The 27,879-nt window shown below is 40.8% G+C and overlaps 1 protein-coding gene across 5 annotated transcripts in view; it reads left to right on the top strand.

Annotated features, from left to right (window-relative positions):
• The window catches only part of LOC126922891 (uncharacterized), a 163,902-nt gene extending 136,308 nt beyond the window's left edge, over positions 1 to 27,594 (top strand). For 3 of the 5 annotated variants that reach the window (XM_050735819.1, XM_050735817.1, XM_050735818.1), the window contains exons 7-11: positions 17,383 to 17,961; positions 18,516 to 20,156; positions 21,204 to 21,302; positions 21,447 to 22,365; positions 22,866 to 27,594. In XM_050735819.1, the coding sequence (XP_050591776.1) occupies positions 17,383 to 17,961; positions 18,516 to 20,156; positions 21,204 to 21,302; positions 21,447 to 22,365; positions 22,866 to 23,370 (3,743 nt within the window). In that variant the 3' untranslated portion in view covers positions 23,371 to 27,594. The remainder of the gene's footprint in view (positions 1 to 17,382; positions 17,962 to 18,515; positions 20,157 to 21,203; positions 21,303 to 21,446; positions 22,366 to 22,865) is intronic. The other 2 variants (XM_050735820.1, XM_050735821.1) reach the window with 2 other exon arrangements.
• Positions 27,595 to 27,879: the final 285 nt, after the last annotated feature.

Here is a 27,879-nt window from a genome sequence, read left to right as displayed (position 1 = left end):
GAACGTTCAACTGCCGGACGACGGCAGCGCAAAATGTAATAATGCATGGCTACGTCGTACCGTCGCGTATCGGTACTTTTGCCTGTACCACCCTACAATTAGAATTCAGCGTTTATTCTGGAAAAAAACCATGTAAAAACAAATATGTAAAAATCCTGGAATTAATAAACAAAGTTAAAAAAAAAAAAAAAACGGCGACAGCGCAGTCGTTAGCGCGTTAGGGTACGAATGTTCGGGACCCGGTGTGTTCAAATCCCCGATGCCCCGTATTTTTCCAAAGTCCGATTTTTCGGACTCATAGCGTGCTCCTTCTCCTAAAGGGAGTCGGGAATGTGGTGGTCGTCAGTCAACTTAGCGCCTGTGTTAACTGCCAATTTGGCACATATCATGGCGGAAGCCCACTATTGTTTGCTGAGTGTTGATTCTCTTCATGGCTATTAAATATTCCTATTTTCTGATGTGGAGAACCGCCGGATGAAAATGCCACCCGTAAAGAGAAAAAGAGGTGGGTCCCCGCTTTCCCTTTTATATGCTTTAAGGGACTTTTATCAACCAATTGGTTAATTGTGTTGGAACGTTCAACTATAACGTAGTCTCTTGCTTTTATTAAATTTTTCAACGGTGAAGAAATTAGAATAGTTGTAAGACTTGAAAGCTTGCATTAACTGCTTCGGGGAATTGGCATTGAGAAAGACAAATGATTCTTTGAAGAAGTGAAGAACAGCTTGATTAGTAGGAAGACATCGAAAGAGACTATATATTATTCAATAAAATATTGATTTTGTGAATCCTCTTCCATATCACTTCGATTTTCACATTCGTTTCTTTTGTCTATACATTTCTTTAAATAATCGTCTTAAAGTCAGTCTATCATGTCGCTCTATCATGTTTAGCAAAGCTCCGATTTTCTTCTCTCGAATGGTGCACCAGTATTCTTCGTAGTGGCGATCCTCCTGTTGTTTTAAACTCTCGTAAGTTGTCTTTAAATTTTTCTTACAAATTTTCCAAACAGCCCAACATCTTTCTTATCTTCGCTACTTTTCTTCCTCAAGTTATTCTCGAGCGGACAAAAGACCATCAAATGAGGGGAATTTCACGTTGCTGCGATAAGCATGATAGTTCGCCGGCACGATAATCGACTGTATCGAGAAGAAACATCGAATCCGTCTTAACGGGGAGCGAACCACCGTGCGCGGCTGAAAATTATTCACGATTATTCACTCTGCGGATGCCTAGGAATTGGCGCGAGATTTCCATTCGTAATCGATCGACAGGCGTATCATTACGTTCGCGTTTCTCCTTTTACAGCGCGTTTTCAACGGCCGCGGTCGAGCCAGAGGAGCCGTTTAATTACATACTTAAATATTTATACGCGCGGGAATATAAATCGAATCGATTCATAAAAGGCGAGCCAGCATGCTCTCGAACGTGGCCCAGGGAAACAAGACCATCGTCGAAGGACCGCGATCCTTTGGATGGTTGCTCGTGCGCAAAAAAGGGGCGAAAACGAAAGAGATAGACAAGAGAGGAACGAGAAGACCAGAGATACCCCATGGTCCAACTATATCCTTCTCTTGCTTCCTGGCATCTCCCTTCTTCTCCCGTTTGGCTGCTCTATTAATTAGCTCGCGGCAGCTCGTTCTCCACTCTGTTAATTTACTCGAGAGGGGGAGGGGGCGCATTTTATTTTTCGTACGGGCCTGAGAGTCGTCGATCCTCCGCGTCGGTTGGCTCCTCAATCCGGCTCTATTAATTAGCCGGGGCCCTTTTTTCCCCGCGGCCAGGCCCCGTAAGACCCGTCGAATCCCGTCAGGAAAAAGGGAACGCCGGACAACGAGAAAAAGAACGCGCGCGCGGCCAGCGTCCGTCTCGGATTCCAGAATCACCGGAAAGGGAGAAGAAATATTCCGGTTTCGAGCAAAACGATCCTTCTCTCTCTCTGCCCCGACCCTGTTCGCGAATCCCTCAGCGTTTTCGTTGGAACTCCAACGATCCCAGGTCGATTGTTATGCAGGCGGTTTCGTAACGCGTGGGATCCTGCTTGGACGCCCATTTCCAAGATCCACAAATGATATAATTGTATGACTAAGTAGGTCTGATATTAAATAATCATTTACCAGAACAATTTATTAGGGGGCAAATATGTCCATATCAATTTATTTAGCGTACTGGTGCTTGAAATTATTCTTATATTCTACTTATGAAACTCTATGATAGTTTAACGTTCCTTGCGTACAGGAAAAGTGTAACTATACTATAATCTTCGAAACATGATGACATTACGGCGTACTCCATAATATTGTGCCAATGTGTTCTTAATACGATGGAAAAATCATTTAACAATTGTCTCGTATTCGTTGATACCATAGACATAATGTAAAAGTACTTATCTGCTGGTAATTGCTGTCGAAGACACTACAGTAGAATTCTGTTTATATGGACTTTTGAAAGAACAGATAGTTTATGTAATTGGAGATCATACACTGAAAGTGATCCTCCCACTGTTTATGATTTTTCTTCTTATACTAGGAATTCACACGCAAACAAGTAGATTCAGCCTCTAAAAGTCCATCTAATCGGACAGTACAGTTTCGTTCAAATAAATGTCATTTATATTGGAGCTCTTCCTTCGTACTGTGAAATATTTTTACCAAGAATCGCTCGGCATTTCGCAAAGAAAGTATCATCCCTTTGAATTCTTTCCGTTTAAAATGCGATTTTTTTTTGTTATAGTGGGAAATAGAAATCGAGGTTAGATACACCAAGCAGTTTTGAACCGATATGGGTGGATTCGTACAAAGGGGCGATTTGTCAAACACTTTAACAGCTGCCGTACGCCGACAGCATTATGGAGAGGAGTGTATTATCGATTTTCACGAAGTAATTCAGACGCCATGCTCGTCCAGCCACGCGGAAAGCGCTTAATCCGAAACCCTTCGAACAGTTTTGCACACGTTAAACCGCATAAAACGTGAAGTCTCGGGGTACACCTACGGGTTCTGGGATTTCAATTTGCAATTTTCAAGCAGAATTCTACATTCGTTCAATTAGCACGTTAAAAAACAGAAAACGAAAGCATGTTAAATACACCGCTGGTAATTTTGTTTAATCATTTCCTCAATCTTCTACTCTGATTTCATGGTTTGTCTTCGTTTTCGTTGTATCTCTTTAATGAACCGAGCAGATGAATCGCGTGTTCGTATGAAGACATTCGGTAGCCATGAGTCCATCGTCATGGATGAACTTGGGACTGGAATCGAGAGAAGAAAATTACACGGTGCGTCGATCGAATCTTTCAATCCATGATTCTTCTGCAAATAAAACTCGTACAGATTCTTTTTCAAACTCTCGTTCCATTTCTTCTTTTTCCATACATTTTCCCATCTATATTGTTTACGTGTATTCTCAAACGATAAGGAGGGGATTGTTTCTTTCAAAATCGACCCAGTCGGTTTTCTTCGTTTTCGTTGGAAAAAGCGTAGCCAGAAATATACGGAATATCCGCGAGCTGTCGGCCGGCATCCGGTTGACTATTTCGAGAATATAATCGCGAAACGGGAGGAAAAGGGGTCGGAAGATCGCGAGCCGCTCTTGGAAGAAAAGGGGCAAACTCCGTTGAGAAAGTGTTTTTCTGCGTTTTACTGGATTACTCGGTATACCTTCGTTCTTTATCCACTGTACCAGACCAAGTAATGGGCCATTTCGTTCATTTTAAGCACGCGATGACAGGCCAGCTACCAAGAAACAATTTCGTGTACCATATATGAACCACGTACTTGAAATTCATGATTCTTTTCTGATTACTGTGCTTGCTATGGAACATTTTTATTCGCTACGTGAATTTTCATTTGCTTTCTACCGTGTTCGAACTTCGCCATTCTTCTCTGTAACACCACACTTGGTATGGAAGATTTTTATCCATCAAATGAAATTCTTCGTAATGGAAATTTAGAACGAATTTAAAGGAATGTATCTTTACGAAGTTGATAATTTATTGAAGCGTATGTACTGTTTCTTTGTTATTTATTTTTCTCAAGGGACTCGTTCTTTTGTCCATGAATTATTTGAAGTAATTTCTGCGCGTTTCTAATGCATTCAACGTATTGAAGATTGGAATATATCATAGATCAAACGATGGTCTATGACTAATAAATAGATATATCAGATGTGATTCAGAATTCTACTCAAGCTCTAGAATCTCTTGTTTGCTCCGAATAGATACATAAACTCTGTCATCGTCTATTTAAAAAATAATGCCTTTGCTGTTAATTAATTTAGAATTTTTCTCTTTCTAATTGGAAAATCTTTTCCAATCTCAACTGTTCAACAGACTATCGAAAATCCGTTTCAACATCTTCCTTTACACCACCGATCATATAAAATCTCATATAAAATCTAAAATCATATAAGATCTCTTTGATCTGTAATCAATTACCAATTCTTATCTCGAGCAGTTCATTTCCTCTCCCTCTCCAAATCACATTCCGCAATGGAATCACGCCGATGGCGAGGATTCACGCAAGAAGAAACGGGAAACATCCGTAATTAAAAGATACAGATCTTAACAGTATACGGATTAATAATTCATCGCGTTATTAGTATCCATTACGCTCGAGTTTTCCTTCTGTAAGTGGTGGCCGTTCGATCGAAGAACGAAAACAACTACGTTCTCTCGATGGTCGTTTCATCGAAGAAGGAAAAAACCACGTTCCCTCGACGGTCGCATACCTTCGTTGTCCATAACTTGGCCGAATTTCCGGCCGGTGGTACGATGATTCGGGGAAGTAACCCCGTAAATCAATTTCCTCGCCGGTCGAGAAAATCACAGAGAGCGAGAGAGCGTGGCGTCGCGTCGTGTCGTTAATAAATCGAGCTTTCTTCCCGGCTTTATCCCGCGTCGTTCCTCTCGGTTCGCCATAAGTCGCTTAAAGCCGTTGCTCTTCGGCGCTTTAGTAATTCGAGTTAGCTGTTGAAGCTGGCCCTCCGCCGCCTCTTCCTCTCTCGCTTGCACGGCCGCCGACTCGTCCCGTCCTCCTCTGCCCGCCTTCTCTGTTATTTCGCGCTTGGCGAAAAGCGAGAAAAAAGAAGAGAACGTCGCACCGTCGGTGGAAACGACCGAGCAAGAGGACCGAGACCAAGACCACGAACCGCGCCGATTGTTTTAGCCCTAGGCCAAGAACTAAAACGGCCGGAGAACTCCGGAGGGTCAGGGCCGTGACAGAGGGGTCTTGCAGGGGGCACGGGAAACAACCGCAGTCGAATCGTTCGACACATCGTTCTCCCCGAGGAAATTTCGATTTCAGGGAATATTATCCGCAGCAACTTGGAATTAAATTATAATAGGAATTCCATTTCTCTGAACTTGTCCGGAGGCGAAGGTTCTTGCAGCTGGAGTGGAGTTCGTATAATAGTGATTCATCGGCTTTCTTTATCATTGTTATTTTTTAGTCATGCAATACGAAGTCAAATAAATGGATTCCATTCGAACAGAATTTAGCTGGATGGATATTGGACGACGAAATATATCAATAACTGTATCAAAATGAATTTTCGATCTTCGAAATGAAAAGATTGTACTTAGTTCTAAGATTCTTCCAGCTTATAACCAAAATTCCATTTTTATTCCAATACATTGCATAATCGAGGCTTACCGCGTTCTTCATTGATCCTCCTGCTTCAAAATAAACTCTCAATCTTCGAATTGGAAAGAATTTATCGACTGAAAGTCGATCATCCAGAAAATAGATCTGTTTTTCTTGCGATATATCACGTGATTGAGGGTTGTATCATCCTCTGTTATTCGCAGTATTCCTCAAGTATCGAATTAGAGTCATCAATTTTTCTCATTATATACGTATTTATTATTCGCATAATATGAGTTTACGTTCAAATAAATGAACTCAATATCTACACAAATAATCCACGGTATCATCTTTTTTAAACTTATAAAGTTTATACGAGAGAATGACCATCGCAACAACTACAGAGATTTTAATTAGAATTTCGTTCCAACAAATGAGATTCTGCTACGAGCTCCTTTCGAATTAATGAAACTAGTGCGTGTCTGTGAAATTGGCCAGAAGATAGGAAGAAGAGTAACGCGTGAAAATAGTGCAAATCGTGTAGGTGTTAGTGAGTCATTCGCAAAGTCGCGTGAGATGATTCTTTTATTAGCTCGTTGGTTTGATATTGCGCAAGTAGTTCAGGTGTTTCGTTTAGGGAAAATTCCGTTTGCAAAATCGATGGTTACGCTACTGTCAGCACTCAACAAGGTTTTGCAAGAGGTTCGCGAAGAATCGATCCTCTGTTTTCCCTTCGCGCTTTTTCCCCTCCATCCGTTGATGGTTTCACTGCTTCTTTCTTCTTCTTCTTCTCTATACGAGGCGGAGACAAGAGAGCGACCACGTGCCAAATCATTCGAGTGGAATCGGAGAAATTTAAAAAATATTCTAAATTTAATTACCCCGACGCCGACCCTCGGTCTTTCGAAATCGTCCGGGCTGCCAATGGCTGGTTGAAAAATAGCCGATCGACGAACCGAACGGACAAGGCACTCTGGCGGGGTAGCATTTGTATCGTTGAAAAAAAGGGAAAGAAGAAAGAAACGCCTCGAATCTCTGAACCCTATCGTCAACGAATTGTCGCATCTAAGGGAAAGATATTTGGAATCATTTATGTTTTCAACAATTAGAAGGAATATTTTTAATTTGAGCAGAAATATCAGGCAACGTTGTTAGATTTCCTGTCGTATCTACATATATGAAGCACTAGTCGAAGGAAATGATTCATTAAGCAGAAAAGAGTTAAGAAGATTTAGGTCTAAAGCGAAATGTCTTGAATCATTTAAATGTTTAACATTGCAGAGGAACATTCTGAGAGTAAAAAGATTTGATAATACTATTAGAATTCTTATAATGCATAGAACTCACAAATTGAAGGAATTGAAATCAATTAAGAAAGTCCGATTGTCATCGAGTTGTCCATTTAAAGAAAATAGCTTATAAGTCTTCAACAATTAAGAGAAACGTTTTCAATAAGAACAGAAATGTTTTATTGTTGTATATACATATTGTTAAATTATGCCACGTATGAAGCACGAGTGAAAGGTTGAAGAGGGAAGGATATTTAGATTCCATTGTCATCGAGTTATCGTTCCAATGATTTTGACTTGTAACAATCAGACGGAATATTTTATAGCAGGAGCAGAAACATTCGAATGCAATGAATGGAGTGCAAGTCGAAGGAAACGACTTATTATGAATTAAAGAGTTAAGAAGATCGAGTTAAAAAGCGAGAAGAAAGAAGACCGAGTCCGAGCAATGAAGAGGTCAACGAGAGCCCCAATTTCAATTTCGCTTTCCCACGCTTGCCCGTCGTCGGATCAATTCCCCGACTCCATATTTCACTTAATAACTCCACGATCAAAGAGCTCGCGAATCAAACTCCTATCAAAATCAATCGTAATATTTATCATTATTTTGCAAGAAACGAAAATTCGTCGTACGGACACGTACTTGAATACGTCGTAAGAAACACATACTTGGCCAAATTCTTCGAGCACTCGCTCTTTATTCGCACTTTAAAATTCGTTAGACATTCGCTGCGCTCTTTGAAAATTCTCTCTTACCACTGTTCACCCTCGAGAACCCTCGACCACCCTTCCTATATATCTACGCTCGCAGCCACCCTTCATCCACATTGATGCACGAATATTCTCTATATCTTCGCTATTCAGACATCATAGTTACACTTTGCCCTTGAGAGCTCTATAGATTCTAGAGTAATTCCTTCAGATTAAAATCTAATTTCCGAAAAATAGTTCAGTCGCCTCTTTCTTTGTGTCTATTCATTCGCAAATGGGTCTTCTGCAGGATGCAGCTGTTATTATATTGGTGAAATGTTGATGTCGCTGATATTTATACAAATTCATATTTTTCTGAAAATAATTCACCGTCCAGTCGTAAATAATTACACAAAATTAAATTAAATTTCTCTTTCTTAAGTTTCGAGTGGTTATTAATTTCGTCCTAGATATTAGCAGCGTTATAAATTATGTTATTAATTGACAAGATGAAAGGAAAGAGTTCTGCGATGTAAATAATTGATTCATTGGTCGTTGAAAGAGGTGAGGCTCTTTAAAGGGTTAAAAATATGAGGTTTTTCCGGAAGGAGGTGATCGGAGGAAGGGTAGATCCAGTCTGTCGTGGCTCGGAACGGAGACAGAAACGCCACCGGGCATCGATAGAGCGTGGCGGTGCACTTAATAATAGTCCTCGCTCGTTACGCACTCGTCGAACTGCCTTGTTAAGGCTAACAGCCACTCGCTCTCGGGGAATATTCGAAAGTTATCGGACACGCGATCTCGTAAATCAATGCGCGTTATGGGACTTTGTGGAACTTTGGAGCACACGCTCTAATAATTTGTCATGAATCTTCGTTTCAAGCCAGCAGCAATATAATCGAACGGGCGAAGTTATTTTCAACGCGGTGAAACTAAATTCCTTCACCAGGAAGGACGTGTTTCTTTAAAGATAATTTCGCAATTCCATCGTGACGGTTGCTTAGCCAATCTGGAACTCGTTTGGTCCGCTGCGTTAACTAATTCTCCCAATTATCTCAAGTAATTCTATTAGTCCGACAACTCGGATGTTGCCCCTGACTTCCCTGTTTCGCGTGTCGTCGCTGAGATTCTGCGATTTAATCAAAGATAATAATGGTTTCTTAAAGTTTTCTTGGAAAACCAGGGCTCTGAAATCCTGGCCCTTCATCTGTGAATCGCCAATATGTATCTTTGGCAGAAGCTAGAAGATATAATTGGAATTTTATAATATAAATATTTCTAGCCTTTGTTAATTTTGATATAACTACATTATCATGTGGAATAAAAACAAATTACTCGTTTACGAGACAGCAGGTAAAATATGATATCTTCGTATACAAGTTAGATTATATTTAACAATATTATGGGAAAGGATTGTATCTCAAGAAACTGCTCTTAAAACCTAGAACAGCGATAAAAAAAAAAAAAAAAAAGAAAAGAAAAACGAACGTATTCATTCGCAGCCTCTTCCCCCAATTACCCCAAAGCTGATTAATCATTTACGTCATCGCCCCTGGAAAATTGACTCGGTTCAACGCTATCGTGTTTCCGTAAACAGCGTTCAATCGATCGCTCGATATTTCACCGCGGATACTATTTTATTACCGATCCATTTCGTCACCCCTTTCCTATTGCCGCTTTGGGAAATTTGTTGAATGAAAAATCGGGGTGATGGCGAACGATCGGGCATCGGATTTCGTGTTTTGACAGCGGATCGTCGATCCGTGGCTATTTTCTTTCCTCGTCTTTATCCTTCTTTTTACGTGGTTCCTAGGCCGAGTTTTTCGAAAGTCGAGCAAATGGGGTGCGCGAGGAGACAGGGCACCCTCCTCTGGCTATTTGAATTTGTAGAAAGGGTTCGATTCTGTTTATTTTTGGCAGCTAGGGTGGGGGACAGGGTGTGCGTGTATATGTGCTAAGGGGTAGGAGGATACGCTCACACGTGAATGGCCGATATTACGCGCGCGCTCTCTTCACCCTTCGTGAAAAGTTTACGCGCGTCCCACGTAAGAGTCGGATTGGGGCGGCGGCGTAGAAACCGGGGGTGAATTCGGGGGTCGCGACGATAAGTAGTACGCGTGTTTTCGCTCGAACTCAATTTACCCTCGCAACGCTGGAAACACCGGCAAAAGGGTGGCCTTTCCTTTGAAACGAAAAATCTTTATCCTTTGCCAGGATTTTTAAACGCCAGGGGCGCGTGACGAACCCCTTCGAATATCGCGCTAATAGGTACGCGTAGTTTGATAGATGTACTCTCCGTTTCTTTTTACAATGTATAATATAAACCATGGATTTTTCTTCTAATTTACTGAATTTTAAACGTAAGAAATACGAGTCTTGATTTAATTAAATACATGAAGATCTAAAGCTATTCATATCTTTCAACAACTTCGATATTTTCTAGTGACGATATATCGTATAAATTTGATCTTTAGTAATCAGCGAGTGCGTGACTAACTTTAGAGATTTATGCAAGTGTTTTCTGAAGATAATTAAGTGTGACATAGGCAAAGATTTGTCTCACTTATCAAATATTGTAACGAGCATTGTACTTTGCATATTTTACATATTCTTGGATATTACGTTTAGCCATGCACACTCGTGCACTTGTTGGACGACCGTGTAGCATTGATTGCCTGCACAGGGATTAAACTGAAAGTCCTCGATGTTTCATAATTCATACACAGTCCAGTGCACTTGAATCAGCGTTAAGAAGTATTTCCATATCGCAGTTGCGTGTGTGTGTGCTTTGAAGAAAAAAACCAACTCGAGTCGACCGGACCGCTCGGTCAATAATTTCGGAAATCATTGTTCTCCAATATTCCACGGAGAGGTTTCCCCTCGTTAAATTTAACGCGGCCGCCATAAGTAACAGTAGAGCGAGAAAGAGAGGAAGGGGTTGGTCGACCCACGACTCCGTGAAAAGAAGGGGGCGCCGCGTAGAAAGGAGTACGGAAAGAGGGGTGGTCGGTTGACACTAAGTAGTATGTCCGTAACAGTGGCCCGAAAAATCCATACGTCCGAGGGCAGGCAGGCTAGATTAAAATGAAAAAAGAAAGGAGAAGGAGAGATGGAGGAAAAAAATTCCGCGCCTCGCCGGAGGGGTAAAACGATACCAGCTATACGCGACATTAATGAATGTGCCTTTAGAAACGGCCACGCCGAGGGAGGAAGAGAGAACCAGGGAGAGAAAAAAAGAGAGAGCCGCGTAGCACGTGGCTCGATTGCTTTAACGACCGTTTGTACGCGCGCGCGTTCGTTCACGCACGCTGCGCCTCACGAAAGCCTCACGAGTCGCTTAATAATCGCCGTTGATGAATAATCTCGTTTTCGGAGCATCGACGATTGTTACGCGAATTTCAACACCTCGACGAAAGGGAAGAATTTCGTCGAACGAGGTAACGAGTCCCTTACGCCCTGATTCTTGGAAATCACGCGCCGCCTCTGTTCATACCGTGAACAGGTTGGAGAATGCGAGCAAGAATTTTGACACGCAGACGTTGGATAACTTTGTTTTCTGAGCGCCAGCGATCGTTGCACGAATTCTAACGCCTCGTAAAATTTTGTAGAATGGAGCAATATGTATAGTCTGTGACTGCGCCTTAATCGTTGGAAGTTATGCGCTTCTGTTCGTACTGTGAATTGATTGGAGGACGAAGGAAGGGATTTCGACAAGCAGGCGAACGAGTAATTCCATCTTCAGAGCATTAATGATTGTTACATGCATATACATAACTATTACTACTAACTAGTACTACGTACTATTAACTACCATTACTTTGAACAACGAATGAAACATCTGAAGGCGGATGTGCATACACTCGTAAGAATCTATATGCATATTTAGTTGCTTCGACGTATTGAGTTCATCAGAATGACAGCCAGAACACTCATCCGCTGTAATCATAGTCTAATTCTAGAAAATCATGCGCTTCTGTTCGTATCCACATATATGAGCAAATCAGATGATAGATAGAGGAATTTTGACAGGCGGCTGATTTATTTCTAACCAATCAAGCTTTCAAGTTGCCTCTGAAGAAAATATATATGATATTCGAGGATGAACGCACACGATCTACGTAGCCTGTAAGATTGGCGAATCCACGGATATCAGAACGCCCAGATCTATAAATACTGTCTATAAATCTCGCGGTACAGCTCGCTAGTAATAATTAGGAGGAACGAGTAGACAAAGGCGGGAATAATTCTATCGGCAGAACATGAAGGGAAGCTCGTAAATTGCCGGTTGGAAAGGGAGCGTGTCCAAGAATCTCGCCAGTCCTCTGGAAAGTGCCGCGCTGCTGTCTCTTCCCTAAAGTAGGAATCGCGTTAATTATAATGGCAGCGTGTAACCGCCGTTTATTCTGGTCGCGAACGAAACTTGATTTCCAACAACGAAGAAGATTCGAAAGCAGCAGAAGAAGAAGGGACGAGCTGGTACGGCATGAAAGAAGGTGCTAAACGGATAGCACCGAGAGAAACGGGACAGCAGAATGGCGACCATAACGTAATTTTGACAGAAATAACGCCGCCGTGCTCGCTAAGAGACAATAAGTCCGCGACACTCTCTCGCAGGGGATCTTAGAATAGTTTAGTGTCCGCTGGTCTCTTCCTCTCACTGTATTCTCCATCTCTATCCTCTGTTCCACCTTCGTCCGAGACTTTCCCGTTTCGTCTGCTTGCTTTGCGTGACCCTCTTGGCGCCACGATTTTCATGGTTGCGACCGGATTGATGATTGCGCTGTATACAGACGCTGCGCCATTTTAGTTGCACCCTTTCCGGGTCAACTTTCCGCTAAACCATGGTTTGCGTACTTTCGTAGAAACTTTTAGACAACTTGGTATATTTTCTTTTCTCTCCTTTTTAGACCTAAGCATTTTTTATACCCTTTTGACGCTTACTCGGAGGAAGGTCATTCCTATTGATAATTTCGACGGGACCAACTGTTCTAAGGGAACTTTTGAAGAACTTCGAAAGATTTCTTCTTCCTTCCCTTTAGAACCAGATAGCACGAACTCGTTTGTTATTTATCCAGTAGAAGAGAATTTTTATTGATAATTACATTGATGGTAACAACATTTTATTAAATTGTTGTTTGATAGCGTTCGAGGAAACTTTTGGCGAGCTTCGAAAGTTTTCTTCTTCTTTCTTCTTAGGGTTGAATAACATATTGTACCCTTTTGAGACAGTGGAAACGAAAAGAATCTTCCTATCGATAATTTTGAAAAGAGAAGGTCACTTTTCAAGAATCGATGGAAGTTTCCTACACAGATCGATGGAAGATTAACGCGATCCTTTCTCGGAGTTTCGGAAATATTGGCGTGCAACGTCAAAATATTCCCATCGATCACGTTTCCGCACCACTCCTCCCCAGAGGTCCGTGAAATCGACGCAGCATCTCTATTCTAGCTCATTAAATCGCATCTGGCCGGTTACTCCTTTAACGGAGCCGTTTTTCCGGAAACAATGTTGTGACGAGGGCCGTCGAAAAAGGGGTAAAGAAGCCGAGAGGGGGGTTGCCCGTTGGGATTTTTTTTGTCGGTATTTAGGACCTCTCGAGAGAGAAAAAGGAAGGAAAAGGTTCAATGGACCCTCCGCGGCTGCCACGCAGAACGGACTACGACGCAGCGGGCACTTGACGCATTATCCAAACACGCGATTTTGTAGGTTATGTTAATACGCCCCCCTCCCCCTTCTTTCTTTATAGAAACGTTCCACAAATAAAAACTACAAATTTGTTATGCAATGTTTATCATGAAGAAAAAAAAATGTTCGAATATTTTATAATTTATATTATATGTTCTATACAAAATATTCTTTTTATTACAAAAATGTCTGCTCTCTTTTACAAATTCAAACTTTATTTATAGATAATTTGGTAAAAATTGAGTCTAACATCTATCTTCCTCGCTATACCTATTACTTAAAACTACAGCTAATGAGAGTTTGTGAGTAATACGAAAGAAGTGAGTTGCAAAAAGTTTCGGAAGCCAGGAACGTATCGACCGGGAAGATAATCATGATAATTGATGATGAATTAAATAAAAATGAAATTTGCTTGGCTGTGAGGATAAAACTTATGTCATAATATTTGAAAAATTGTTTATTTCCGTCACGTATAAGCCTGTTCGAAGGTATGTCGCGTAGATTTGGTTGAAGATCGTGCTCGGGTCGAGGATTTTCAGCTCACCAGATCACGGGACGCGTATAAAGGGTTATTCAGCGCGCGGATTAAATGATAAAAAAGGAGGAGAGAGCCTGCGCGCTGAAATACGGGGCCTTCTTTTCAGGATTGGGCTTTTTGAAAATTTTAAACTCCCCGATCAGGGCCCGGGGTTTTTCATCCACAGCCGGATCGACCTCTCCCCTCCAGCCTATACGAGTTTCAAGAACTACGAATAAAAGGGTTCAGCCTTTGAAAGCTGCTGGATATTCGTGCAAAGGGGTAGAAAAAGGGGGATCCCGATTGCGCGTGTCGTTCCGTGAATTTCTCATATTTTTTAAGATTTGACCCTTAAGTCCCGTCACGTTTCTCGTATTCTTCATTTCGCTGCGCACTGTTGTCAGCATTTTTGTCCCACTGTATGAACGCCACTGCCACTCCCTTCCGTCTTAAACCTGAAACAGTTTTTAATCGCCTCGGCACTAGTTTCCAACGCAACTTTTACATCAGGAATTGACGAAATATGGCTTTTCTATATTTGTAAGAAGGATCAGTGATCTTGAGTATTTGGAAAATTGAACGATAAGAATGATAAATAAATAGACTGCGGATGTCTATGCATATTCATATTGTTATCAACATAATCATAAAAATGATCCTTAAATGTTTTTTAAGAATAAACGAAAGACAGTAATGGAGATTGTTCAATGTTCATTTAGAAATTTTAGTTCCCGTTTAATATTAATGTTTACAAAATAATTCTTATATAATATATTATACTTGTTCGATTATTCAAAAAATTCGACCATCTTATACCGTGATAAAGAGATTTGTAAGATCAATTTTTTTGCCTACTTTATTAACGTTTTCTCTCGAGTTTAACATTTCCCAATGCAAATACTCAATTGTTTGATCAAATTTACGATCGAATATACATCATTGTATCTTTTAACAAGATCCAAGGCCAGGTTCCCTTCGATGCCTAGCAGCCGTTTTGGCACGCTTCCTGCGACACGGTACGCATAATTAGACATCAACAAAATGTCTAACATTCCCGGATATTAAAGAAGAATCATGGACACTCTCGGTAGCGCTCACCATACTATGCGTTTATTCTTAATTAATAACAACTCGATAAGAGGAGCCTTGACCCCCAACGTTAGTATGTTTGCATCTTTCTCACACGTAATGAGTTACATGGTGGATGTTGGCTGCAAATTCGCGCGAATAAGAGTTTCCTCGACGGCTAGTAGTAGTCAGAAGGTGCTCTAACGAGCTACACAAAACACGCAGCTGTGTTACATAATTACTGCACCGGAGGATAGATTAACAGTCCAAACCGAATGTTACGCAACAATATGCATCAACGTTCCCGGTTCAGCTAAACTGGATAATTAATTTAAGCATCCAGAGCGAAATGTAAATTTCGTAATTTGAGCACGTGCTGTCTTCGGCCTAACCCCGTTAAAGAAGGATATGCTCATCTTATTCGCGAGAAAATCGCAGTATGATGCCACTTTTAGAATCCTAATTCTGTAATCACAGCTTCACGAATTCTTCATTTAATTTGTTAAATGTGAAGTCCGTGGAAGAATTTTAATATACCATAATTGGCAGCGAAAACCATCTTTCGGATCAATAAATGTCTCGAAAAATGTCTGTGTGTCAAAATATCTCTTAAATCTAGTTGACGAAGTTATTTTAATACTATTATCACTAATATTTTGATAATTTTGAAGAGGATGAACATACTTAATTCCGAAATCAAATACAAAGGCAACTTTGTAACTCACTTATCGCATTCTTCTTCCGCAATCCTCCTATGGGATAAATTTTCTGGACTTCGATTCCGTAATCGTAGTTTCGTGCGCTGCTGATTTCATTCACGAAAAAACGAGATCGATGCAGAAGCTTCGTGCATTTGAGAGAACGTAATATGAAAGTATGGGAAGTATGTATAATGGTTCGCCTCTCCCTCGCAACCTTTACCATTTCGTCTCTTTTCTCGTTGTTCCTTTTTCTTTCGTTTCCCTGCCACACGGGGAACCCTTCTTCTCTTTCGCGTACACACGTGCGCATAAAACTTCGCTGGTACCTATCCCCACCAAAGGGTCCGATGGGGGGAACCCCTAAGAGAAATATTCGACAATTTTTAAACTCGTTTCTGAACGCATTCAAACGTGCACAGTCGACAAGTAGGAATTTCTTGGAATCAACCAAGCCTTTGGTAGGGCACGCCGAACGTGGACCATGGTTTCCGGCTAACAGAGGTGGGGTCTTTGCCATATATTCTCCTGGTGGTTATACATATATTTCGCGGCTATTCGCGAAATTCTTGGGAAGAGCGTGTTATTGTCACTTAAACCGTATGAACACGACAAACATCCTGGAAACTTCTAACGCGTCATGACGAGACTGCTATGGAACTAGAGAACCTTGTTAGAGATTCAGAAGTATGTCGGTCTTGTAGACATGATGTGGCATAGCGATTAGTATATTTTTAGATCGACTATAACACATTCACGTTTGTTGGAAAATTCTAACAAATTTTAATTTATTTGGTGTATTACCAAATAGCGAAGAGTATTTTAAATTAAATATCAAAAGGTGTCCTAGGGTCTATGGACTTATGTTACTTTGGAGGTAGTCAGATAAAACTACAATGACGTGTTGCAATCATAAATCGCTGATAGTTCGATTCAGAATAAAATGTAGCGAATCTTGTCTCGAAAATGAAATTCAAAATAATAGGGAGAAAAGTCGTCAAGCTTTGGAAATCAAAATACCCAATTAAAAATAATTGGCAAGTATATTTGATGTACAAAGTAACTCCGTGCTTCAGGACTCCTAATAATGGCAAGTTCTCAATATGAATTACACGATGCCATATTGCATCCCTATATCGATAATATTTTTTGAAATTCATTGAAAATTCGGCAAAACGTTATAGTATCCTATAAGGACCTGTAATTGATTAACTAGAATAAGTCAATCATAAACAAGCTGTTGCAAATTGATAATTTAATGACTTGAAGTTGTAGGACCTGCAACGAAACTCGTTTTTATTTCACTTCTGTCCATTTGGTTTTGAAAGGCTATACTATAACTCATATCTGAGATACTACAGTATCATTACCAAAGGTTTTTTAAAAGTCATGGACATATTTATGATTTCTTAAACGTTACGGTTGATCGTTTAAATATTAATCATGTCACCGTTAATTGCTGCTGACATTTAATGAAAGACAAATTTCTTTTCTGTAATATCCATCAATTTCTTCGTGTAATTACACTTTAAACGTCTACGTCAATGACAAAGTCTACTTCTTACTAACCACATTAGGCTGTCGCAGATAGGGTCGGTAAATCAAGCGCGCACAGTGAAGCTCTTCATGAACTACAGAACGCTTCTTTACCAACCATCCGATTCTTTATTAACAGCAGACGATACCACTCGAATCTACTATCGAAAATTCAAGAATTAACTTGCCAGTTCAAACTGAAATTCCCTATAATATAAAAGAAAAAGTTCCGTACATTCGATCCTGCTGATCATCATCCCGTAAATCCTCAGCCCGAGAGTAATCCTCACCTCGTCTCTTTGGTTTCTGATTTCAGCATTATTGAGACAAAGCATGTCTCCGGTTGCGGACACCTTGATCGGTAGCTCGAAAAGCTCTGTGTCACAACCGATAATCGATTACTCCCGATACGTGAGGCGGTACACGTCGGGTCAAGAATGCGGTAGCTCGTATTGTAAGGAGCTCGGTTGCCGAGAGCATTTTCACTGTCTGGACTGCAGTGGTAGGGTCTTTGTGAAAAAGGAGGAAATGATCAGGCATTTCAAGTGGCACAAAAAGAGGGACGAATCTTTGCAGCACGGGTTCATGAGGTATTCGCCGACGGATGATTGCTCGGAGAGGCATCCGGGTCGTGCTTGCCCCCACAATAGAAAACAGACACACTACCACTGTATCCACGAAAATTGCGATAAAGTTTACATATCGACATCGGACGTGCAGATGCACGCCAACTACCATCGCAAGGACTCGGCTATCATACAAGAAGGTTTCCAGAGATTTCGCGCTACCGAGAGCTGTGCTACCGATCACTGTCCCTTCGTTGGCCAGCGGACCACGCACTTCCATTGTCGCCGACCAGGTTGCCGGTTCACCTTCAAGAACAAGGCTGACATGGGTAAAGAACTACTCGCAGTTCTCCCTTAAAATTAGAAATTATAGTCCTCTCTTTCCTAGATTATTCGTTGTGTTTGCCGTGACAATATTAGCGATTTCTGTTTGCTTGCCGATATCTCTATACAGTTAACCGTTTAGGCTGATCGAAAAGTTTTGTCGCCAGATTTTGCTGATACATGTATGTATGACAACTTCGTTCCGAGGGTTCCAGAGTTCCTAGATAATTAAAGTGTACAGTGACCTACTTTCTAACACGAGAATTGTTTCGTGCTTTAAACGAGACCGAGGGGACAATATATCAACAAGAAAAATAACAAATTCTACAACAACGAAGTAAATGAATTATCAGTAAATGAATTAACAATAGATATTATATTAAACGATTGATAGACATTTCAACTAAAACAATTCATTTCTATCCTTTCAAAGATCAAAAACGACAGAACTTTCCGATCTACCTAACACCTAATGCACCTAATACACCTAGTACCGATCTAGCCCAAAGTCCTTAACTGGTTTCTTTAATAAGTTCCTTTCTCCGTCTTCTTCTTACAGACAAGCACAAATCGTACCACATCAAAGACGAGCAATTATCCCGCGACGGGTTCAAGAAATTCATGAAGTCCGAGGCGTGTCCCTTCGAGCAATGTCGTTTCTCACGCGTCTGCAATCACATCCATTGCATACGACCTCATTGCAGCTACGTTCTCCATTCATCCGGTCAGCTGTTTTCTCATAAACGAAAACACGAGCGTCATGAAACGGAATTGGCTTACAGAAAGTACAAGCAGATCAACGCTGTTGGCGGTATTCGACCGCCAGGATCATGGCCACCGGATGATCTCAGCACGCAGAGTCTCTCCTTGAGTCTTAACGGCGAAAGCTCGAACGAGGATAGAGGCTCGCCGTCGTATTATTCTTTGGATGATTCCTTTCAGAGTGGTAGCGACCTAGCGATGGATCTCACCGCGCCAACAACCACGGTCACTGCTAGTGGAAGTTCCACTGTGACGGTGGATCATCAGCATCAGCAGCAACAACAAAGTCAGCAGCTTACTGCCACAGAACTTGCGTATCTGGTACCTGCGACAGCCGACTGTCCCTGTCACATAGGCAGGGAGCATCATCACTGCGGATTAGATCGCTGTGGTACAGCTCTGAAGGATCCTCGCGAAGTCAGGGAACATTTGAGAGAGCACGAGACTCAAGAGCGCATCACCGATGCCTTCTTCGAGGAAGGTGGCTGCGACGACAGTTGTCCATATGCTGATAAAGAGAAACATTATCATTGTAATTGGGAGAACTGTCGCGAAGTAATCCTTTCGACTGACAAACCCTTCCGTCGACTGCAACATTATAAGATTCATGAATATAGTCGACAGTTAAATCTCTCTTGTTCTTCTCACGCTCTATCCTCTGATGTTACGTTAACGCACTTGACTAATATCGACGCGATGTTCAGGCGGAAGAGAGGCAGGCCTCCAAAAAATAGGGTTATCGAAATTTGGTCCGGCGGCGACCCAGCTACTCATACTCACGACTCTCCACAAGCGATCTTCACCAGTTTCAAGCTACCCAAACCTCAGACACCTAGTCTGACACCCAATCCTATGATCGAAGAGAGAGAAGGAAGTATCTCACCTTCGAACAGTCTTGGCGAACCAGAAGGATTCTCCACCTACAATCCAGACGGTTGCCCAGATCCGGCTTGTGTTCTCAGATCAACGAGACACCATCACTGCTCGCAGCTGAGGTGTCATTTCTCCACCGATAGACCCGACCAGCTACTCATGCATAGCAAAGACTTTCACGATAACGTCGACATACCGCCCGGCTTTGCCTTCTTCGATAAGATGGTAGATTGTCGACTGGCTGGCTGTCACAGTAATCGCGTTAATCGGCATTTTCACTGTACCAGGCCGAACTGCGGCTACTCCTTCGTCAGATACTCGACGATGGCGATGCACGAGAAACAGCACAGTAGTCACGACGATCGACCTGAATGCTCGTCGAACCAAGAATGTCAGACGCAAATTCAACCTATGGTACAAGAAACGAAGCCGAGGATTCAAGTAAAGAATCCGGCTGAATTAATCGAGAAACCTGAGGAAAGCTTGGCCAGCGACATGGAGAACAGATCAATTATGGACGAAAAGGAATCTGAAATCCCCAGCCCGGATGTTAATAAGACCACCGGTAAGTGTAACTTTCAACATGGACACGAACCAGTGCACCTGTATAGTACTGTTTTATAGATGAGTTTTGTTTGGTAGTTACTTGAGATGTTTACCGAGACAGTTATCCAATCAATGCATGTCTTTTGCACGTACACGCACTCCAGCGTATATTACGACACACGTCAGCACTCCTTAATCCTTTCGATGTCACTATAAATTGTTAAGCTAATCATTAGACTGCAAGTATTTATGCAAATTCGTATTTTTATTTAATCCAATTAAAGAAATGCAATTTGGATAGATAAATGTTTTGTTTATTGAATATTATGATAGATATCATGTTTTGAATACTTTATATATTCTTGCATCTTATCTGCATTTTATGCATTTTTAATTTGTACACCTTTAAATTTCCCATAAGTGTATAAAAATTCGCAGTCCACTCGTAAAGAGACGATTATTGTCAAATTTTTCAATCATATCAATTTTTTTCTAATATTGCATTCTAATAGTGAGAAGCTGGACTCAGAACATAGTGGGCTCGATATTATAAAAAATCCTTTCTTTAAAGTTAAAGTGTTAAAATGTCTCATCTGGAATTTTTTCTTTTTTGAAGTTCCCCGTGTCTTTGCTGTTTTAAATAAAATTGTAGTACACGGACTGTTATGGAATAATAACTAAACATTAAGATGTAAAACTTTTGTTTCTTCGGATATCTCGAAGTAGCAGCTGGGACATTTTATGCACAGTACCGATGAATTAAAATTAATCGGTTAATATTAATATTAAAAGAAAATAAACTGTACTTTTGCTCCCCTGAAGAATATAAACCATACACAAGGCTCGTTTTAGTTATGAGCCCTTCAATTCATTTAGGCTGCTCTCGAAAGGATTACAATACATTTCCCAATTATCCTTTATTTTATCCTTTATTTATATTATCCTATTTTTGTTTTCATGTACATTATATTTTCTTGTTGCGTTTGATGTATCTATTGTACAAGGTGGTTGTAATTATAGTGGGAGGTATATTTGAAGTGTTGGTTGTTTGGTTGATTGTTGCTAGTGGTGAGGGCGGCTGGCACCTATTATCCGGTCAGTGGACCGCCGAGTGAACCCGCACTTCCGGGCGTCGTGCTATCCATGCGAACTTCCGTGCACCAAGGTTCGTGTCTCTTTCGACGACTAATTTTCTTGCCTTGAATTGTGTTCGATTAGTAATCAGTAAATAGTAAATCAGTCGTCGCTTTTCGCCTTCCGCATTTTTCAAAACTCGCACCTGTATTTACGCTAAACTTTTCCATTGCAGAGTCGCCGGTTCTTCCATCCACGTCTTCAGCGTCGCCGCATACCCTGTATGGACCAGAGCAGAGTTGTAGCAGGCCTTTCTGCAAATTAAAACGCAAAAACCATTACCACTGTAACGCCTGTAATCAAGCATTCTCCGAACTGGACCGACTGGTGGCACACATAGCGAAACATTCTACAGGCGCCATTCTTAGTCAACAGCAGCACGATCTAACCAGTCAGGCGCCTAGTCAGATGCAACACGACTATCTGGCGCAATTATCGCAGAAGCACGATTTTATGGCGCAGAACGCTCAAATGGCTCAGAATATTCAGAATTTCCAGAATCAAATGCAACGTCAGATGCAGCAGACTCTGGGTCAAATTAGCCAACAGACCCAAGTGAAAGAGGTGAAAATCGAGCCAACGAGATGTGGCTCGGATGTGGGAGTTCAGAACGTTCCCAATGTTAAGAGAGAACCGAGTGAGATATCGAGGGACGATGGAAACAATTCGGTGATGGATAACAACGAGAATGGCCAGTTGTCTCAGCCGAGTATGCCAACCAGTGTCCAACAATCCCCGGTTCCCACCAGCTTCGAACTCGACCTTAGTCACGGATTCCATTTTCCTAACCCTGCTGTAATGGCTGCTATGAATCAACAGATAGCCCTGATGAACCAAGCCCTGCCACCTTTCCTGCAGCATGGCGGCATGTACACTGGCGGACCAGGGCTGATGTTTGCTCCAGGTTTACCTCCGACCAATTTTCTACCTCCAACCAGAGATGAAAATCCTTTGGCCTCGTTAGCTGCGAATCTTAATCTCAACAAGAGATCCTTGTCTCCACCTGATAGCAATTCTCCGGAGGCGAAGAAGCAGAGGCTTCATCATTCCATGCGGATGCTGAAGGACGAGCCTGTACCGGAGGGATACGTCAGGTCTGTGTTATGCCTTTTCTAGGTTGAAATTTTTACTGTGTTATGCTATATTTTATAATACAGGGTGAGATGTTTAAGTAGGAATATCTAATTATTTTGTTATTTTATCAAATTTTTATGAAATTAATTTTACGAGAGAAATCCTTAGGACAAAGTCACATTGTTTAAAGGGCCATATGTAAGCATAAGACACTTACGCATACTTAACGCTTATGAGTCATTTCTATTCTAATTTCACCAAATTTAATGCATGAAATTTTATACCAATCAATTTCGACCCGAAAGCCTCGATATTTTGTCATATACAATAAAAAAGACAATGATATTCAGAGAAAATTCGTCCTATCGTTAAATGTGTCAATTTAATACAAATTAATAATATTTAATACAAATAATTAAAATATCTAATAATAATATTAGACATAACGATAGATAGTAATAACGGGATGTAAACTTTTATTTATAAATCACGTAAGTAATGATTTTAATTTCCATTTCAGGTTCAGATTCAACGAAGACTGTAGGTACCCGCACTGCGGCTACAGAGAGCACCAGACACATTTCCACTGCATGCGTCAAGACTGCGGCTACTCGTTCTGCGACAAAACGCGTTTCGTTCAGCATACGGCGAGACACGAGCGTCTCGACACTCTAATGGGCGGTGATTTCCAACAATATAGAGCCAATGTTCCCTGTGGAAGAGCACAGTGTGCCTACACCTCTTCGTTAGGCTCGATGCAGAACAAGGCTTCGCACTTTCACTGTTTGAAATGCGATTTCGTCTGCACAGATACGAACAAAGTGGTCGCTCACAGGCGACAGCATGCGAAATTGGACAGTATCGCGGCGGCCGGTTTTCAGAAATTCACGCCGAGTCAGCCTTGCGGTGGTGTCCAATGTCAGCATTCCGGTAAACAGACACACTACCACTGTCTTCAGTGTCAGTACGCTGTTCTGGGCCTAGCGCAGATGTCTGCTCACAAGTATCGGCACATGGATACATAACGACGTTCACCGGAGCTGCCACTCGTTGGAGAAGACTCAAGAAAGACAATTCTCTGGTCCCCGGTAGACATTCCTTGAAGAGTCCAGGCCCGAAGCCGAAGAAAGAGTAAGGAAGCAGCGGGGGGCTGGATCCAGCCGACAAATTCGGATCTCGCTGATGAAATCTGATTACAAGAGGACCGAGGGAGGAGTAAACTAAAAAAGACAATTTCATGCACCCTGTAGACATTCCCTGCAGAATTTCGCTCGCGATTGTCCATGCCCGATACGCACGACGCGTATGTACGTTTGTTCGACGAGGCTGGATGATTAGGAGCAGACCCCGACCGCGGCCTAGTCATTAATCTTCAGCCGTTCTATCGACCAGGAGAAATCGATAGCTCTTGGCGGCGTGTGTGTCTTCTTCGGATCGAAACAGCATATGTATGTGTATATATATATACATATATATCGGTCGATGCATCGAATGGAACTGTTCAGTCAAACTCGATGACTTCGTACTTACCAGAGGAGATATTTATTAACTGAATGACGATCTTTTTTTTTTAATATTTTCACGATCCTTCTCGAATCGTCTCGGCGATGGGCGAAGAAGTGGAGAAGAATTTTTGAAGAATTTTGAATGAATTTCGTGTCACAGAATGATTTCGTAATGAAAGAGATCTATGGAACGACGGAAGAAACCTGGCATAGAACCGTAGACAATAAACATGAACGACAAGTCTATCTTATAGCTTTAGATCGCGAGGATAAAAGACAAACTATAATATTTAAAATAGAAAAAGACCTTGTACATTTCGTTTTCCTTCTTTGTTTTCCTCATATTTTTTTTTTTTTTTTTTTTTTCTAGTATCACTCGCGTACCCTCCGCGAAATTAGTCGTCACGACGATTTAGCTCCTAGAATATAGATAGTTAATATATGTAAAGAACTGATACGCGAGAGAGAAAAAGCTCGAATCTCTTTGCAGAGAAGTTATTAATGAAATTTACTGAAACTCGAGTCCAGGATTATATAATTCAGACTGTTGTTTTTCTATGTAAATGATCACCGGCAAGAAAGGCGAGTTAAAAAGACAAGAACATTGTGTCTAGTCCATCGCGTCATTGACGATCGTTGCTAATTAATGCCGAAGAATTTTCCAAAAATTCACGGTAATTGGTACAATGAAAACATATAGCAAAGAGATCGTTCGTCAATGGTGCAATGATTTTTCTACGATTGTTCACAGTTTTCCTTTTTTTTTTCTTTTTTCTTTTAATGAGAACTCACAGTTGTTTCCTTAGTTCCTCTTTTATATCGACAAAGGAACTTGCATAGCCGAAATGGTAACGACTCGTACTAAAGATTATACGCTTTCTCGGGACACGTGCCACGACTAGGAGGGTATGCGTTTCTCATTAATCGTATTACAAACAGTATTGATAAAAAAAAGGATATAAAGTAATAAAAAAAAAAAGAAAAAACTGCAAGAAAACTGAGAGTTAACAAAAAGACTGCCAGCCAAGACGAGACAGGGCGAACACAGATCAAGGATGATTCAGTGACTCTTGTTCGCTTTTCAGGCAACCGTTGCTTGCTGTAATTTTAAAGGAGTTTTAAAGAAGAAGCATGTACGAAAGGTATACTTTAAAATGCGAATGCTCGAAATAGAAGATCGGCTGGTGTGCGTTTTAGATGCGGTGCGTATCGGAAACGATAGGAATTCTCGCGTTCCTGTTCCCAGGGGATACTCAGCAATGTTACGATATCGTTAATTTCAGTCTCAATATCGGAGCGATCGTACGCGGCAAATTTGAGCAGAAAAAGCTTTTCCATTTTCCGAAACATCAATTAAAGAAGCTTCGTCTCTGTAAAAGTTTATCCTTTTAAAGTTGCCAAACATCACAGTATGCGTTTGTCTATTAATTTAAAAAATTAATAATTTATAATTTTATTATTCCCTTGAATATTCCTATAGGATACCAATTTTAACAATTTCTATGCAAATTTTCGACTTTATTTATCGTATCGTTGGAGCTTCCTCCCCTGTTAAAAAAAAAAGACGATCGACGAGTAACACGACGGACCTAAAGAAGACAGTGAATTGCGTATTTTCTCGAGGAATACGATCAACTATGTAGCTTTTAGAGTGTGCATAATCCCACCGGGATGAAATGTAAGCGTGCGAGCGTTGGGTGACGCGCTAGGGTGCCTTTAGAGTTTTCCCCGAACTTGTAGGACCGTGCCTTAGCAACAATGACCGATTATTTACACAAATTCTTTTAATACGAACGATAATGAAGAGAATAAGAAAAAAAAGACACACTGCAACGATGTGAAACACGATCGTAGGAAGTTAGTGCCTTAAAGAAGCGCGTCGAAATACAAGAAAAACTAAAAAAAAAAAAAAGAAGAAGAAGAAAGAAAGAAAATGGAAACTCAGTCGCCAAGAATTATCCTGTCATTATTTTATAAACAATATCGGAAATAATATTAGTTTGTTTGGAATTTTATACACCAATAGAAATTTTAGATGCTTGTATATGCGATTAGAAGAGTTAGAAACTTTGCGACTGATAAAGATTCTTCGTTTTTTAGACACTTTTTTCCACGTGTCGTGAGTCGAGAGTCACGAAGACGAGAATTTAGCTCGTCATTTTGGAGACCCGCTTTTTGTACATTTCGTTCGAAGATTTTTAAATTCCACGCTTTTACGATTCGAGCAATTGAAAATTCCTGACATTCGAAAGAATCTATCACAAAAGACAGTCGTTTATTTACAAAAGAATTCGAGCAGGATTCTTTCAAACCTTGTACTGCTACAGAAAAATTCTCCCACGTATTTTAACGATTCACATGCCGTAGTTGATGTTAAAAATGAAATTTTAAGAAGTACGAAGAGAATCCTAAAAATTCTTCTATACGTTTTAACGATATTCTTAATCATTTATATGGAACGTCGAATGCCAAGAACGAGCAGCAGAGTTTTGAAAATTCTTACATTGTCACAGCAACGATTCTCCCACGTTTATTACTCATTGATAGTTCGTATCAACCATCGAGCTTTCACTATGTCTAAGAACAAAAAGCGGGTGCTCGGCGATCCAGGACGAGCCTTCCCAAACTCAGCCCCAATCTTTTCCCCTATTAGTCTCTACTAGTATATCATTCCACTAGCAAGGTTACGCGTGTCAACGAAGTCGATTAGTCATAAAACGGTCCCCGTCCTCTCGCGATCGAGCAAAAATCGCGCCAAACTTCGCCACCTCGATCTCTCGGTGTTTTATCTCGGTAATCGCGAGATTGTTCGAACTATTCGCGAGAGATCTCACGAATCGTACGTGTCGAAGCTTCGAGGAGAAGCGGAGGGTCGTGTATAAGCTGCTTGAGAGCCGAGCCATTATTAAACGAGTGCCATAAACGATGTAGAGTCTCTCTCTCGAGCGCCTGTCGCTTTCAATTCCTCTTTTGCGCGCGATAGAAACGCGCGAAGAACGACGAAGAACCTGAACCGAAGCTGTAAAATATTTATTGTAAATGGCGATACGAGCGCGTTTTGTGGTCTGGCGAGGACCGAAGGCGGCGAGATCGCGAGAGGATCGAGCGTTCAGAGGGTGAACCAACCTCGATGGATCATCGCGAGAGACTTGGAAAGAAATAAGGAGAGAGAGAGAGAGAGAGAGAGAACGAAAGAGAGAGAGTGTGTGTGTGTTTGGTGTAGCGACGATGAACTGAGGTTGCCTTATAACTATCGAGCCTATATTATATATATATATATATAAATAAATATATATATATATAAATAGAAATATATATTATTGTGAAGATTATCGATGACGATGGAGGAAAAATATTAAATAACGATGGAAGTATGTATGGGTATGTTTATGCGTGCGTGTGTGTGTGTGTGAGAGAGAGAGAGAGAAATTGTGTAAAAGAGTGATATATGTATACCAGTAGAAAGAAAAAAAAACGTACTATTGTTTGTGGAAAGTTGAGAGAAAAGGAAATTTATCGTACGGTCATTAGTATTAAAATACCTGCTGTATGGATGTAAGAGAAAAGAAAGCTATTATATAATTTTATCTATTATTATTAATTATTATTAATTATTAATTAATATTCTCTATTATTATTATTATTATTATTATTATTATATTATGAATGAGTATCGGAAACACACACCTTATGTAGCTGTGATTTTGCTTTCGAACAAGTAAAGATTAAAAATATTTATAGCAACGAGAAGCATTTTGTCATTTCATCAAATATTCTGGCTATCGAAGAAACGAAAATAGAATCAGATATTTTTCTAACAAGATAAGCCGTTGTGTTAAAGGTCCGCGATAAAAGATTCTTCGTTTGGAGCAGGAAAGAAGATGATATAGCTATCGATATGTTTATATATATAATTTCGTATCATCGAAAGGAAAAGCTGAATCGAAAGTAGACGAATTGACATTCGAAAGGAATTTCAAGATCAGAAGATCTGCTGAAAGCGAAGTTTGACAAAATATCTTCGAAATT

Source organism: Bombus affinis, chromosome 13 (assembly GCF_024516045.1).
Source record: "Bombus affinis isolate iyBomAffi1 chromosome 13, iyBomAffi1.2, whole genome shotgun sequence".
Classification (NCBI taxonomy): domain Eukaryota; kingdom Metazoa; phylum Arthropoda; class Insecta; order Hymenoptera; family Apidae; genus Bombus; species Bombus affinis.
Note: the sequence above shows the minus strand (reverse complement) of the source record. Positions and strands in the feature narration are given on the sequence as shown.